This window comes from Oncorhynchus gorbuscha, linkage group LG02 (assembly GCF_021184085.1).
Source record: "Oncorhynchus gorbuscha isolate QuinsamMale2020 ecotype Even-year linkage group LG02, OgorEven_v1.0, whole genome shotgun sequence".
In the NCBI taxonomy this organism is placed as follows: Eukaryota; Metazoa; Chordata; class Actinopteri; order Salmoniformes; family Salmonidae; genus Oncorhynchus; species Oncorhynchus gorbuscha.
In genome coordinates this window covers 22,156,031-22,172,076 of record NC_060174.1, presented here as the reverse complement: position 1 = coordinate 22,172,076, position 16,046 = coordinate 22,156,031, and the positions used below count along the sequence as shown (strand labels likewise).

The 16,046-nt window shown below is 48.6% G+C and overlaps 1 protein-coding gene across 1 annotated transcript; it reads right to left on the bottom strand.

Annotated features, from left to right (window-relative positions):
• On the bottom strand, window positions 1-6,041 carry LOC123991783. Its single transcript, XM_046293380.1, has 2 exons — window positions 5,844-6,041; window positions 1-3,219 (listed from the first exon to the last, which is right to left on the bottom strand). Exon 2 carries the CDS (start codon window positions 1,309-1,311, stop codon window positions 1-3), a length of 1,311 nt encoding a protein of 436 aa, XP_046149336.1. The 5' UTR covers window positions 1,312-3,219; window positions 5,844-6,041.
• Window positions 6,042-16,046: the final 10,005 nt, after the last annotated feature.

The following is a 16,046-nucleotide window of genomic DNA, read 5'->3' as shown; positions in this document are numbered from 1 at the left end:
TCAATATACACCTTTAATAGTCTGAATATAATATACACCCTTTAATAGTCTGAATATAATACACACCTTTAATAGTCTGAATATATCATACACCTTTAATAGTCTGAATATAATATACAGCTTTAATATTCTAAATATAACATACACCTTTAATATTCTAAATATATCATACACCTTTAATAGTCTGAATATAATATACACCTTTAATAGTCTGAATATAATATACACCTTTAATAGTCTGAATATATCATACACCTTTAATAGTCTGAATATAATATACACCTTTAATAGTCTGAATATAACATACACCTTTAATATTCTGAATATAAAATACACCTTTAATAGTCTGAATATAATATACACCTTTAATATTCTAAATATATCATACACCTTTAATAGTCTGAATATAATATACACCTTTAATAGTCTGAATATAATATACACCTTTAATAGTCTGAATATAATATACACCTTTAATAGTCTGAATATAATATACACCTTTAATATTCTAAATATATCATACACCTTTAATAGTCTGAATATAATATACACCTTTAATAGTCTGAATATAATATACACCTTTAATAGTCTGAATATATCATACACCTTTAATAGTCTGAATATAATATACACCTTTAATAGTCTGAATATAACATACACATTTAATATTCTAAATATAACATATACCTTTACTATTCTGAATATAACATACACCTTTAATAGTCTGAATATATCATACACCTTTAATATTCTGAATATATCATACACCTTTAATATTCTGAATATAACATACACCTTTACTATTCTGAATTTAATATACACCTTTAATAGTCTGAATATAATATACACCTTTAATAGTCTGAATATAATATACACCTTTAATAGTCTGAATATAATATACACCTTTAATAGTCTGAATATAACATACACCTTTAATATTCTAAATATAACATACACCTTTACTATTCTGAATATAACATACACCTTTAATAGTCTGAATATAACATACACCTTTAATATTCTAAATATAACATACACCTTTACTATTCTGAATATAACATATACCTTTAATAGTCTGAATATAACATACACCTTTAATAGTCTGAATATAATGTACACCTTTAATAGTCTGAATATAACATATACCGTTAATAGTCTGAATATAACATACACCTTTAATAGTCTGAATATAACATATACCGTTAATAGTCTGAATATATCATACACCTTTACTATTCTGAATATATCATACACCTTTAAAACTCTGAATATAATATACACCTTTAATAGTCTGCATATAATATACACCATTTATAGTCTGAATATATCATACACCTTTAAAAGTCTGAATATAACATACACCTTTAATATTCTGAATATAATATACATCTTTAATATTCTGAATATAACATACACCTTTAAAACTCTGAATATAATATACACCTTTAATATTCTGAATATAATGTACACCTTTAATAGTCTGAATATAACATATACCGTTAATAGTCTGAATATAACATACACCTTTAATAGTCTGAATATAATATACACCTTTAATATTCTGAATATAACATACACCTTTAATATTCTGAATTTAATATACACCTTTAATAGTCTGAATATAGTATACACCTTTAATAGTCTGCATATAATATACACCATTTATAGTCTGAATATAATATACACCTTTAATATTCTAATATTATTTTTTTATAGATAATTATGTTCTATTTCCTTTATTTTTCTATTGAGTCTTATTTGCTTTATTTGGTCATATGCAGGACATAGGCCTGCTTTGTCTACTGCTCTGTCATTGTAAACGTCATTTGTGTCAGTAATGTTTGGGGTTGTTAGGCACCTACAAACAAACTACCACTACTAACTGGCCAATAGTGCCTCAATTAAAGGACAATGGCCACCCCTAATCCCTTTGATTACAGTCCACAGGACTTTTACTGCCCTGCAGGGAGGAACTGTTTGTTGTCCTAGGAAGTCATTGGACAGTGGAGAGGAAGCTGGATGGCTCGGTTCGGGCCATATGACATACCATGGTAAATGATCAAAAATGTGAAAATGTATTCAAATAGCCTACAGCATTTGGTTCAGGTGATTTTGCTCAGAGGAGTTTGTGAGTTTGTATCATTGTGATGTTGTCCAGTTGTTATTTGATATGTGAAATTAAAAATATAAAAAATACACAATGTTTTTCCACATTAGGGAAACAAATGTCAAAACATATTCAAACATACAGCAATTGTAAACTAGGGACAGATATCAACATTGGGTCTTATTTGTGGGATAAGTCATTTGTAGACTTTTTATGGCAAATAACTCTAGCAAGTGTTTTGTGTAGCTGAATATTAGTGGACATATTGTAGGGTTTATGCACCATATAGTGATCAAGTCTGTGTCAGCAAACTTTAGGGGTAATCAGATATTTTATTTAAGTAAATATAAGTTACGTTGACTGGGTCTAGAAAAACTACAGGTACATTTATTTGTTTTATTTAATGTTTGCCAACAGACCTCAGAACTGTATAGTGGATAGTGTTGACCCGTTTAGTTTGAGTTTAAATTCTCTCACCTTGTTTCTTCACAATAGTCATCATAACTGGAGATATTGATACAGTAATTGCCAATATATTGTTGGTGTTATTTACTATCATTTCAGAATGTTTCCCACCAGGCCCCTGTAGGATGCTTGGCCCGTTCTGTTCTGATGACCCCTCTTCGCCTCACAGGACAGAAACAATGAGAAGCCTTGCCAAACACCTAATGGTAGCCTGGACAGTGAATAGGATGAGGTCTCTGCTGTGTGTGTGTGTGTGTTTCCACCTAGAGAGGGGGTCACTCCTGTAATCTCCAGAGCAGTGTTTAAGACAGTGCCTTGTAAGGTTGGGTTTATCCCTGGTGAGAGTGAGGGAATCTGTCCAGCTCAGTAAGCATGTATATCAGGCCATCTCACGGCTCACTGGACTCTCCCTGGGTGGGCCCGGGTCAATACCACCACTGCTGACTGGCCGGGCAGAATGGGATAATCTCCCTCTTTCTTTCAGGCCAGGGCCTAGGGCCTCCTCTCCTGGTGGCCGAGTCACAGCCTTCGGCCATGGCGGCTTGGCTCTAATTTCAGGTCATCCCCAGTCGGAGGGGGGGACAGGGAGCCCATTTCAGCCAGAGCACTGGAGCGCACTGGGGGCATTGGGGCATCGCATGAACTGGCTGTTGGGAGAAAACAATAGGAGGTGTGATAACCAATAAACAAGGCCTGTGTGTGTGTGTGTGTGTGTGTGTGTGTGTGTGTGTGTGTGTGTGTGTGTGTGTGTGTGTGTGTGTGTGTGTGTGTGTGTGTGTGTGTGTGTGTGTGTGTGTGTGTGTGTGTGTGTGTGTGTGTGTGTGTGTGTGTGTGTGTGTGCAGTGCTTTCTTCAGCTCCAGCAGCTTGCTTCAACACCCCCTTACACACACGCAGGGTACAAATTGACACCAACAATGTTGGCCACTTGGTTTAACTGTCTGCTCTCTGGTCCTTCAGGGCAACTCTGAGAGGATCTGAATAACTGCACTCTGTCAAAACTACACTCTGTCGAAAGTTTTAGAACACCTACTCATTCAAGGGTTTTTCTTTATTTTCACTATTTTTTACATTGTAGAATAGAGATGACATCAACACTATGAAATAACACATATGGAATCACGTAGTAACTAAAAACTGCTAAACAAATCTAAATATATTTTATATTTGAGATTCTTCAAAGTAGCCACCCTTTGCCTTGATGACAGCTTTGCACACTCTTGGCATTCTTTCAACCAGCTTCATTGAAAGTTACCTGCCATGCATTTCAATTAACAGGTGTGCCTTTTTAAAAGGCTAATTTGTAGAATTTCTTTCCTTCTTAAAATGTTTGAGCCAATCAGTTGTGTTGTGACAGAAGATAGCCCTGTTTGGTAAAAGACCAGGTCCATATTATGGCAAGAACAGCTCAAATAAGCAAAGAGAAATGACAGTCCATCATTACTTTAAGACATGAAGGTCAGACAATACAGAACATTTCAAGAACTTTGAAAGTGTCTTCAAGTTCAGTTGCAAAAACCATCAAGCACTATGATGAAACTTGCTCTCATAAAGACCGTCACAGGAAAGGAAGACCCAGAATTACCTCTGTTGCAGAGAATATGTTCATTAGAGTTACCAGCCTCAGAAATTGCAGTCCAAATAAATGCTTCACAGAGTTCAAGTAACAGACACATCTCAACATCAACTGTTCAGAGTAGACTGAGTGAATCACAGCTTCAGTCGAATTGCTGCAAAGAAACCACTACTAAAGGACACCAATAATAATAAAATATATGCATGGGCCAAGAAACACGAGCAATGGACATTAGACCGGTGGAAAGTTGTCCTTTAGTCTGATGTCCAAACTGGAGATTTCCTGTATCCCTGCTTTCTCAAGTTCTGTTCCCTAGTTACCCTGGTTCTGACCGTTCTGTCTGCCCTGACCCGAACCTCCCTGCTGTTCTGTACCTGCCTGACTTTGACCCGTTTAAGAACCTCTGCCTGTCCTGACGCCGAGCCTCCCTGCTGTTCTGTACCTGCCTGACTTTGACCCGTTTAAGAACCTCTGCCTGTCCTGACCCCGAGCCTCCCTGCTGTTCTGTACCTGCCTGACTTTGACCCGTTTAAGAACCTCTGCCTGTCCTGACCCCGAGCCTCCCTGCTGTATTGTACCTGCCTGACTTTGACCCATTTAAGAACCTCTGCCTGTCCTGACTCCGAGCCTCCCTGCTGTTCTGTACCTTATTGACTCTGCCCTGGATTACAGACCTCTTTTGCCTGCTCCCTGTTTGGTTCAATAAACATCTGTGACTCTAGCTGGCTGCTGTTTGCCAAAAGGCACCTAAAGACTCTCAGACCATGAGAAACAAGATTCTCTGGTCTGATGAATACAAGATTGAACTCTTTGGCCTGAATGCCAAGCGTCATGTCTGGAATAAACCTGGCACCATCCCTACGGTGAGCATGGTGGGGGCAGTGTGAGCATGGTGAGGGCAGCATCTTGCTGTGGGGATGTTTTTCAGCAGCAGGGACTGGGAGACTAGTTAGGATCTAGGCAAAGATGAACAGAACAAAGTACAGAGAGATCCTTGATGAAAACCTGCTCCAGAGTCCTCAGGACCTCCGACTGGGGCGAAGGTTCACCTTCCAACAGGACAACAACCCTAAGCACACAGCCAAGATGACACAGGAGTGGCTTCAGGACAAGTCTCTGAATGTCTTTGAGTGGCCCAGCCAGAGCCCGTATTTGAACACGATCATAAATCTCCGGAAAAAAATCTAAAAACCTGTTTTTGCTTTGTCATAATGGGGTAATGTGTGTAGATTGATGAGGGGGGAAACTATTTAATCAATTCTAGAATAAGGCTGTAATGTAACAAAATGTAGAAAAGTTGAGGGGTCTGAATGCACTGTATGGTCATTGATCAACTTCAATATTGTCCCTTGACACATTCAAATGTAAAGATAAAGTAAAATAGTTGAGGCAGCTTTTTGCAAATATGTTAACTTTATTTGTATTTTTTACCACAAAATATTTTTTACATTTAAAATAGTTATTACAATTAATGATATGAGCATTATATTGATACAAGTATGAAGTTGCAGTGCAAAGGCTTACAAAATCTTGAGCAAAATCAAATATATGACTTTTAAATTCTTTACCCTAAATTACAGAGGTGCAAATTATCCTTTTGGGCCTCAACCAATATCCACATAAAATTAGTTAAAACATATTTCATTTAGATCTAATAAAACTATTCCAAATAAAAAATCCACCTTGTATAAACTCACCTTTCCATGTTAAGAATCCTCTTTACCTGTCTAGGTGATCAACTAAATCCTCCGGTCTTTTTACTGACCCTTATTCCAATCACAGAGGAGGCTTTACCTCTCCTCTGTGTCAGGTCAGGTCTGGTCAGGTTAGGTCTGGTCAGGTCTGGTCAGGTCAGGTCTGGTCTGGTTAGGTCAGGTCTGGTCTGGTCAGGTCTGGTCAGGTAAGATCAGGTCAGGTCAGGTCTGGTCTGGTCAGGTCTGGTCAGGTCAGGTCTGGTCTGGTCTGGTCAGGTCTGGTCAGGTCTGGTCAGGTCAGGTCAGGTCTGGTCAGGTCTGGTCTGGTCTGGTCAGGTCAGGTCTGGTCTGGTCTGGTCTGGTCAGGTCAGGTCAGGTCTGATCAGGTCAGGTCAGGTCTGGTCAGGTAAGATCAGGTCAGGTCAGGTCTGGTCAGGTCAGGTCTGGTCTGGTCAGGACATTATTCTGGTCAGGTCTGGTCAGGTCTGGTCAGGTCAGGTCAGGTCAGGTCTGGTCAGGTCAGGTCAGGTCAGGTCTGGTCAGGTCAGGACATTATTCTGGTCAGGTCTGGTCAGGTCAGGTCAGGTCTGGTCAGGTAAGATCAGGTCATGTCTGGTCAGGTCAGTTCAGGTCTGGTCAAATCTGGTCAGGACATTATTCTGGCCAGGTCAGTTCAGGTCTGGTCAGGTCTGGTCAGGTCAGATCACGACAGGTCAGGTCTGGTCAGGTCATTATGCTGGTCAGGTCAGGTCAGGTCAGGTCAGGTCAGGTCAGGTCAGGTCAGGTCAGGTCAGGTCAGGTCGGGTCAGGACATTATGTTGGTCAGGTCTGGTCAGGGCATTATGCTGGTCAGGTCTGGTCAGGACATTATGCTGGTCTGGTCTGGACATTATGCTGGTCAGGTCTGGTCTGGTCAGGACATTATGCTGGTCAGGTCTGGTCAGGACATTATGCTGGTCTGGTCTGGTCCGGTTCAGGACATTATGCTGGTCAGGTCTGGTCAGGACATTATGCTGGTCTGGTCTGGACATTATGCTGGTCAGGTCTGGTCTGGTCAGGTCTGGTCTGGACATTATGCTGGTCAGGTTGGGTCAGGACATTATGCTGGTCTGGTCTGGTCTGGTCAGGTCGGGTCAGGACATTATGCTGGTCAGGTCTGGTCAGGACATTATGCTGGTCAGGTCAGGTCTGGTCTGGTCAGGTCTGGTCAGGTTGGGTCAGGACATTATGCTGGTCAGGTCAGGTCAGGACATTATGCTGGTCAGGTCAGGTCAGGTCTGGTCTGGTCTGGTCTGGTCTGGTCTGGTCTGGTCAGGCCTGGTCAGGACATTATGCTGGTCAGGTCAGGTCTGGTCTGGTCAGGTGTGGTCAGGACATTATGCTGGTCAGGTCAGGTCTGGTCAGATGAGGTCAGGTCTGGTCAGGTCATTATGCTGGTCAGGTCAGGTCAGGTCTGGTCAGGTCATTATGCTGGTCAGGTCTGCTCTAGTCTGGTCAGGTCAGTTCAGGTCTGGTCAGGTCTGGTCAGGCCAGATCTGGTCAGGTCATTATGCTGGTCAGGTCAGGTCTGGTCTGGTCAGGTGTGGTCAGATCATTATGCTGGTCAGGTCAGGTATGGTCAGGTTAGTTCAGGTCTGGTCTGGTCTGGTCAGGTCTGGTCAGGTCTGGCCAAGTCTGGTCAGGAAATGATGCTGGTCTGGTCTGGCCAGGTCTGGTCAGGTCAGTTAAGGTCAGGTCTGGTCAGGTCAGTTAATGTCAGATCTGGTCAGGACATTATTTTGGTTAGGTCAGGTCAGGTCAGGTCTGGTCAGGTTAGGTCTGATCAGGTCTGGTCAGGTCAGGTTTGGTCAGGTCTGGTCAGGTCAGGTCTGGTCAGGTCAGGTCTGGTCAGGTCTGGCCAGGTCTGGTCTGGTCAGGTCATTATGCTGGTCAGGTCGGATCAGGACATTATGCTGGTCTCGTCTGGACATTATGCTGGTCAGGTCAGGTCAGGTCAGGTCTGGTCAGGTCAGGTCTGGTCAGGACATTATGCTGGTCAGGTCAGGTCTGGTCAGGTCTGGTCATGGCAGTTCAGGTCTGGTCATGGCTGTTCAGGTCTGTTCACGTCAGGTCAGGTCTGGTCAGGACATTATGCTGGTCAGGTCTGGTCTGGTCAGGTCTGGTCATGGAAGTTCAGGTTAGGTCAGGTCAGGTCAGGTCAGGAGACGTCTGGTCAGGACATTATGCTGGTTAGGTCTGGTCAGGACATTACGCTGGTCTGGTCTGGTCAGGTCAGGTCAGGTCAGGTCAGATCTGGTCAGGACATTATGCTGGTCTGGTCAGGGCAAGTCTGGTCAGGTCAGGTCTGGTCTGGTCAGGTTAGGTTAGGTTAGGTTAGGTTAGGTTAGGTTAGGTCTGGTCAGGTCAGGTCAGGTCTGGTCAGGACATTACGCTGGTCTGGTCAGGGCAGGTCAGGTCAGATCTGGTCAGGACATTATGCTGGTCTGGTCAGGTCAGGTCAGGTCAGATCTGGTCAGGACATTATGCTGGTCTGGTCAGGGCAGGTCTGGTCAGGTCAGGTCTGGTCTGGTCTGGTCTGGTCAGGTTAGGTTAGGTTAGGTCAGGTCTGGTCAGGTCTGGTCAGGACATTGATGCTTGTCTAGTCACGGCAGGTCTGGTCAGATCAGGTCTGGTCAGGTTAGGTCTGGTCAGGTCTGGTCAGGTTAGGTCTGGTCTGGTCTGGTCAGGTCAGGTCAGGTCAGGTCAGGTCAGGTCTGGTCAGGTCAGGTCAGGTCTGGTCAGGTTAGGTCTGGTCTGGTCAGGTCAGGTCTGGTCAGGTCAGGTCTGGTCAGGTCAGGTCAGGTCTGGTCAGGTCAGGTCAGGTCTGGTCTGGTCAGGTCTGGTCAGGTTAGGTCTGGTCTGGTCAGGTCAGGTCAGGTCAGGTCAGGTCAGGTCTGGTCAGGTTAGGTCTGGTCTGGTCTGGTCAGGTTAGGTCTGGTCTGGTCTGGTCAGGTTAGGTCAGGTCTGGTCAGATTAGGTCTGGTCAGGTCAGGTCAGGTCAGGTCAGGTCAGGTCAGGTTAGGTCTGGTCTGGTCAGGTCAGGTCTGGTCAGGTCAGATCTGGTCTGGTCAGGTCAGATCTGGTCTGGTCAGGTTAGGTCTGGTCTGATCAGGTTAGGTCTGGTCTGATCAGGTCAGGTCTGGTCTGGTCAGGTCAGGTCTGGTCAGGTCAGGTCAGATCTGGTCTGGTCAGGTTAGGTCTGGTCTGGTCAGGTTAGGTCTGGTCTGATCAGATTAGGTCTGGTCTGATCAGATTAGGTCTGGTCTGATCAGGTTAGGTCTGGTCTGATCAGGTTAGGTCTGGTCTGATCAGGTTAGGTCTGGTCTGATCAGGTTAGGTCTGGTCTGATCAGGTTAGGTCTGGTCTGGTCAGGTCAGGTCAGGTCTGATCAGGTCAGGTCTGGTCTGATCAGGTTAGGTCTGGTCTGATCAGGTTAGGTCTGGTCTGATCAGGTTAGGTCTGGTCTGATCAGGTTAGGTCTGGTCTGATCAGGTTAGGTCTGGTCAGGTCAGGTCTGGTCAGGACATTGATGCTTGATCCTTTCACTGCATTGCCATTGTAGCCTCAGCATCTGAAAAGACACAAGACAACAGAAGAATCTGATTAGGACAATGAACATTTCTACATGGACAGTAAACCTGTTCAAATCCAGACATCTAAAACATCAGCATGCGTTGATTGACAGTTGAAAGGTGCCCTCTGATCATATACACACGTGCAGTGTGACGTTGTGTGTGTGTCATCTCCCCTCCCCAGCAACGCTGTGCTGTTGTTGTTTACTACCGGTTGTGTGTGTATGTGTGTGTGTGTGTGTATCAGTCATCTGTATCAGTGTTTAGGGTGACCCCTGAGCTTGCCGACAGTTAGGGGGCAAGGGTCAGAAGAGGACTGTCTGGGCGCACCGGCTGACCCCCAGCACCTGCAGCCTATAGGGGGAGGGGAACCCTCATCACTCGGACCAGGCTGATAACACCTCTGGGATTAGGATCCAGACACAAACACACTGACCCCACTCCTTGCTCCCAAACACACACACACGTCATAGACATTGGTCCCTGCTTGGTCATAAACTGATGTCACGATCGCTTAGGCTGCATAACGCAGGTTCGGTCTGATCTTGTCTGGTCTGGTCAGGAGGGAGGAAGGGAGGGAGGATGCTGAGTCTGGGACTGTCACCTAATTATCATTCTTCTCTGAGATGAGACTGCATGGGGGGGTTCTGTCAGGGCTATTAACCATTAGTAGACAATATTTGATATAACACCATTGAAGAACTCTGACAGTTATGTGATTTCTTTGTGCAAATGTAGATGATATACATACGCCGTATCTAGTTAGATCTCTAACAACAAGAGAGCCGAGGACCAAACGATACAGTACATCATTATTACAGACTCACCAAACCCTGTGACCCTCTTATCATAACAACCAAGGAGAAAGAATCTGCTCTCCAGGAGGAAAAGGCACTAATAGGGAACTGAGCTGACCACAACCCTAAATAGTCCTGTTGTGTTAATACCACAAATCCTCCTCGCTTTTACTGGGGGTCTCGAAAGGAGGTCCTACCAGGAGTTCCTTCCAGACAGACATCAACAATAACCTGTCTGCTCTGGCCTGGCCTGGCCTGGCCTGGTCTTGTCTGGCTTGGCCTGGTCTTGTCTGGCTTTGCCTGGTCTTGTCTGGCTTTGCCTGGTCTTGTCTGGCTTGGCCTGGTCTGGCTTGGTGGAGCGGGAGGCTTGGCTGATTTATCAGGGTATTATACTGGGGAGACTATTGGGGGGCTGCAGAGACACTGGGGGTGGGGAGACATGGAGCAGGGGAGGGAGAGGGGAATGACAGGTGGGCAGGAGAGGGAGAAGGGAATGACAGGTGGGCAGGAGAGGGAGAAGGGAATGACAGGTGGGCAGGAGAGGGAGAGGGGAATGACAGGTGGCACGGGAGGGAGAGAGGAATGACAGGTGGCAGGGGAGGGAGAGGGGAATGACAGGGGGCAGGAGAGGGAGAGGGGAATGACAGGTGGGCAGGGGAGGGAGAGGGGAATGACAGGGGGCAGGGGGAGAGGGGAATGACAGGTGGGCAGGGGAGGGAGAGGGGAACGACAGGTGGGCAGGGGAGGGAGAGGGGAATGACAGGTGGGCAGGGGAGGGAGAGGGGAATGACAGGGGGCAGGGGAGGGAGAGGGGAGTGACAGGGGGCAGGGGAGGGAGAGGGGAATGACAGGGGGCGGGGAGGGAGAGGTGAATGACAGGTGGGCAGGGGAGGGAGAGGGGAATGACAGGTGGGCATGGGAGGGAGAGGGGAATGACAGGGGGCAGGGGGAGAGGGGAATGACAGGTGGGCAGGGGAGGGAGAGGGGAATGACAGGGGGCGGGGGAGGGAGAGGGGAATGACAGGTGGGCAGGGGAGGGAGAGGGGAATGACAGGTGGGCAGGGGAGGGAGAGGGGAATGACAGGGGGCAGGGGAGGGAGAGGGGAAAGACAGGGGCAGGGGAGGGAGAGGGGAATGACAGGTGGGCAGGGGAGGGAGAGGGGAATGACAGGTGGGCAGGGTAGGGAGAGGGGAATGACAGGTGGGCAGGGGAGGGAGAGGGGAATGACAGGGGGCAGGAGAGGGGAATGACAGGTGGGCAGGGGAGGGAGAAGGGAATGACAGGGGGCAGGACAGGGAGAGGGGAATGACAGGTGGGCAGGGGAGGGGAATGACAGGTGGGCAGGGGAGGGAGAGGGGAATGACAGGGGCAGGAGAGGGAGAGGGGAATGACAGGTGGGCAGGGGAGGGGAATGACAGGGGGCAGGGGAGGGAGAGGGGAATGACAGGTTGGCAGGGGAGGGAGAGGGGAATGACAGGTGGGCAGGGGAGGGAGAGGGGAATGACAGGGGGCAGGAGAGGGAGAGGGGAATGACAGGTGGGCAGGGGAGGGGAATGACAGGTGGCAGGGAAGGGAGAGGAGAATGACAGGTGGGCAGGAGAGGGAGAGGGGAATGACAGGTGGGCAGGGGAGGGAGAGGAGAATGACAGGTGGGCAGGGGAGGGAGAGGGGAATGACAGGTGGGCAGGGAGGGAGAGGGGAATGACAGGTGAGCAGGGGAGGGAGAGGAGAATGACAGGGGGCAGGGGAGGGAGAGGGGAATGACAGGTGGGCAGGGGAGGGAGAGGAGAATGACAGGTGGGCAGGGGAGGGAGAGGGGAATGACAGGTGGGCAGGGGAGGGAGAGGGGAATGACAGGTGGGCAGGGGAGGGAGAGGGGAATGACAGGGGGCAGGGGAGGGAGAGGGGAATGACAGGGGGCAGGGGAGGGAGAGGGGAATGACAGGGGGCAGGAGAGGGAGAGGGCAATGACAGGGGGCAGGGGAGGGAGAGGGGAATGACAGGGGGCAGGAGAGGGGAATGACAGGTGGGCAGGGGAGGGAGAGGGGAATGACAGGGGGCAGGAGAGGGAGAGGGGAATGACAGGTGGGCAGGGGAGGGGAATGACAGGTGGGCAGGGGAGGGAGAGGGGAATGACAGGGGCAGGAGAGGGAGAGGGAGAGGGGAATGACAGGTGGGCAGGGGAGGGGAATGACAGGGGGCAGGGGAGGGAGAGGGGAATGACAGGTTGGCAGGGGAGGGAGAGGGGAATGACAGGTGGGCAGGGGAGGGAGAGGGGAATGACAGGGGGCAGGAGAGGGAGAGGGGAATGACAGGTGGGCAGGGGAGGGGAATGACAGGTGGCAGGGAAGGGAGAGGAGAATGACAGGTGGGCAGGAGAGGGAGAGGGGAATGACAGGTGGGCAGGGGAGGGAGAGGAGAATGACAGGTGGGCAGGGGAGGGAGAGGGGAATGACAGGTGGGCAGGGGAGGGAGAGGGGAATGACAGGTGAGCAGGGGAGGGAGAGGAGAATGACAGGGGGCAGGGGAGGGAGAGGGGAATGACAGGTGGGCAGGGGAGGGAGGAGAGGAGAATGACAGGTGGGCAGGGGAGGGAGAGGGGAATGACAGGTGGGCAGGGGAGGGAGAGGGGAATGACAGGTGGGCAGGGGAGGGAGAGGGGAATGACAGGTGGGCAGGGGAGGGAGAGGAGAATGACAGGGGCAGGGGAGGGAGAGGGGAATGACAGGTGGGCAGGGGAGGGAGAGGAGAATGACAGGTGGGCAGTGGAGGGAGAGGGGAATGACAGGTGGGCAGGGGAGGGAGAGGAGAATGACAGGTGAGCAGGGGAGGGAGAGGAGAATGACAGGGGGCAGGGCAGGGAGAGGGGAATGACAGGTGGGCAGGGGAGGGAGAGGAGAATGACAGGTGGGCAGGGGAGGGAGAGGGGAATGACAGGTGGGCAGGGGAGGGAGAGGGGAATGACAGGTGGGCAGGGGAGGGAGAGGGGAATGACAGGTGGGCAGGGGAGGGAGAGGGGAATGACAGGTGGGCAGGGGAGGGAGGCAGGGGAGGGAGAGGAGAATGACAGGGGCAGGGGAGGGAGAGGAGAATGACAGGGGCAGGGGAGGGAGAGGAGAATGACAGGGGCAGGGGAGGGAGAGGGGAATGACAGGGGCAGGGGAGGGAGAGGAGAATGACAGGGGCAGGGGAGGGAGAGGAGAATTACAGGGGCAGGGGAGGGAGAGGAGAATGACAGGGGCAGGGGAGGGAGAGGAGAATGACAGGGGCAGGGGAGGGAGAGGGGAATGACAGGGGCAGGGGAGGGAGAGGAGAATGACAGGGGCAGGGGAGGGAGAGGAGAATGACAGGGGCAGGGGAGGGAGAGGGGAATGACAGGGGCAGGGGAGGGAGAGGAGAATGACAGGGGCAGGGGAGGGAGAGGAGAATGACAGGGGCAGGGGAGGGAGAGGGGAATGACAGGGGCAGGGGAGGGAGAGGAGAATGACAGGGGCAGGGGAGGGAGAGGAGAATGACAGGGGCAGGGGAGAGAGGGGAATGACAGGGGGCAGGAGAGGATGGGAAACAGCGTGGGGATGCTGAAAGGACTGCACAGAGGCATCAGCATCATTTATTCAGAGTTTGGCTGAGGGGTGGTGGGTGTCTAGGACTCCCTCAATAGCCATGGAGGGTGGCTGAGACTGAGGGTGTATCCATGGTACGAAAGAGGGTGTATTTTTGGAGGGGAGGAGGAGGATGGAGAAGGAGGAGGAGGGGGGTGGGGTGGCTGGGCACTGTGCTCAATGACGCTTGTCTGCCTGTCTGTCTGATGTCCCATTAAGGTTTGGGACAGGCCAGGGCTGAGAGGGGAGGAGAGGAGGGAAGGTGCTGTTCAATCCCCTGGTAGACTGCTGCTCCATCTGCTCTGCTCTGTTCTATTCTACTCCGCTCTACCCTACTCTGCTCTGGGCTCCCCATTAGAACAGCAGGCCTGTCTGCTCTGCTGCATACTAATTCTGCATCCCCACCACAGCCACCAATGTCAGCTAGTAGTGAGGCTCATGAGAAGCAGGGTGCATCAAGAGAAAGACAGGCAGCTCAGTGGGGAGGCTCCGCTGAGGGAGATTGGCATATGCTGGATGTTTGTGTGTGTGCTGCTGGGCTGTTGGCTCAGGGCCTGTGGTATGAGCCTGGTGGTTGCAGTGTGTGGACGGCCAGATGATGGTTGAGTGTGGTGATGTGGTCAGACAGTTTAATGACACTTCTTAACCATGGACATACCACACAGACAACACTGACATATTGTACACACATCATAGGACACATGAGTGTGATACATGGTGTGATGTGATGCCTCAGAAAGAGATTGTTCTGTCATAATGAAAAATGAGACTGGAAAATAATCACAGATACTATATAAGTTGTCTCCTTTCAAAATGTTGATCAGTAAATGTACTGAATCCCTTAAGTATCAAAATGCATTTTAGATCAACCGTTACATCATTTTTTATGCATGTAAAAATGTTAATTGTAAACACTCTCACAAAGAAAACCTCTATTGTGGCAGCAGAAAAGGGTGGTTCTCTGATGACATCGTCATGGTAACTACCAGCAGGAGCAACATAAAGACTGTTACTGGGCTGTGGGAGTTTTGTCTCTGGTCCTGGTGGGCCAAAAGGCCTGAGAGGAGGGGAGAGGGAGAAAGGAAAGAGAGGGGTAGAGGGATGGAGACAGAGAGAGAGATTGAGAAAGAGATAGAGAGTGAGAGAGTTTGGTTTGACTGACAGAAACTTGGGGAAACCTGAAGTTGTGTCCATCCAGTCCGTCCAGTCTGGCCCCCCAAAAAAGTAGGGGCTCATTAAAATGTCATTGGATCACGCCTCGCATGAATTGTGTGATTTTCCCTCCACCATAAGTGACCATGACTGAGTGGTGAATGGGGGACCGGGGAGAGCTGAACCAATAGAGTGCCATGCTGAGTCCCCATGGGTACCAGCCCCTCACCGAGGGGGGCTCATTTAACCATTGTTCGTCTGTTAACACAGCTTTTTAAAACGCCTCTTTATGGACTCAGCAAAGCACACTTCATTCCACGTCCCCAAAGCCAGAAAGGAGGGAAAAGAGACTAAAAAGAAAATAAAAAGTGAAGTCGCAAGAAAAACAGCTTGAAAGCAAGAAAGATAGAAAGTACAAGATGTATAACTGTGTTAAGATTATTCTCCTAACCACGATCCAAAAATAACGACTCTCAGTGGGCTGCCTCATAGTTCAACTTTAAATGATTTACATTTCTCTCACAACTAGTATTAGCTATTAAACATGTAATACATTCAATATTATGTCCCAAAAAATCGAATCCGCCTGCAATATCTTTAATTACAGTTTTTTTAGATCACAATGATCCTATTTAGACTAACTAGGTGATTAAAAGCAGGTCAATGACAAGCTCCATCCTCTCTGGTCCTCTGTGATACAGTCAGTACTGACTCATGTCCTCCCAGGACTGTGGAGTTCCTACAGCAGAAACAATCAGAACCTGCAGTATGTTCATCCTCCAATGGAAACAACAGGCCTGTCTCATGTACGGAGTCTTCCACAGTCTCACACAACAGCCAGGATGTCAGCCAAATAAATAGCAATGAAGTGAAGTTCACAACAATAGAGATAGTGGGAATGTGTGTGTGTGTGTGTGTGTGTGTGTGTGTGTGTGTGTGTGTGTGTGTGTGTGTGTGTGTGTGTGTGTGTGTGTGTGTGTGTGTGTGTGTGTGTGTGTGTGTGTGTGTGTGTGTGTGTGTGTGTGTGTGTGTGTGTGTGTGTG

Bases quoted from the DNA above. Each gene is read 5' to 3' on its own strand.
- LOC123991783 (XM_046293380.1), bottom strand. From the start codon at position 1,311: ATGGTGTATATTATATGCAGACTATTAAAGGTGTATATTATATTCAGA.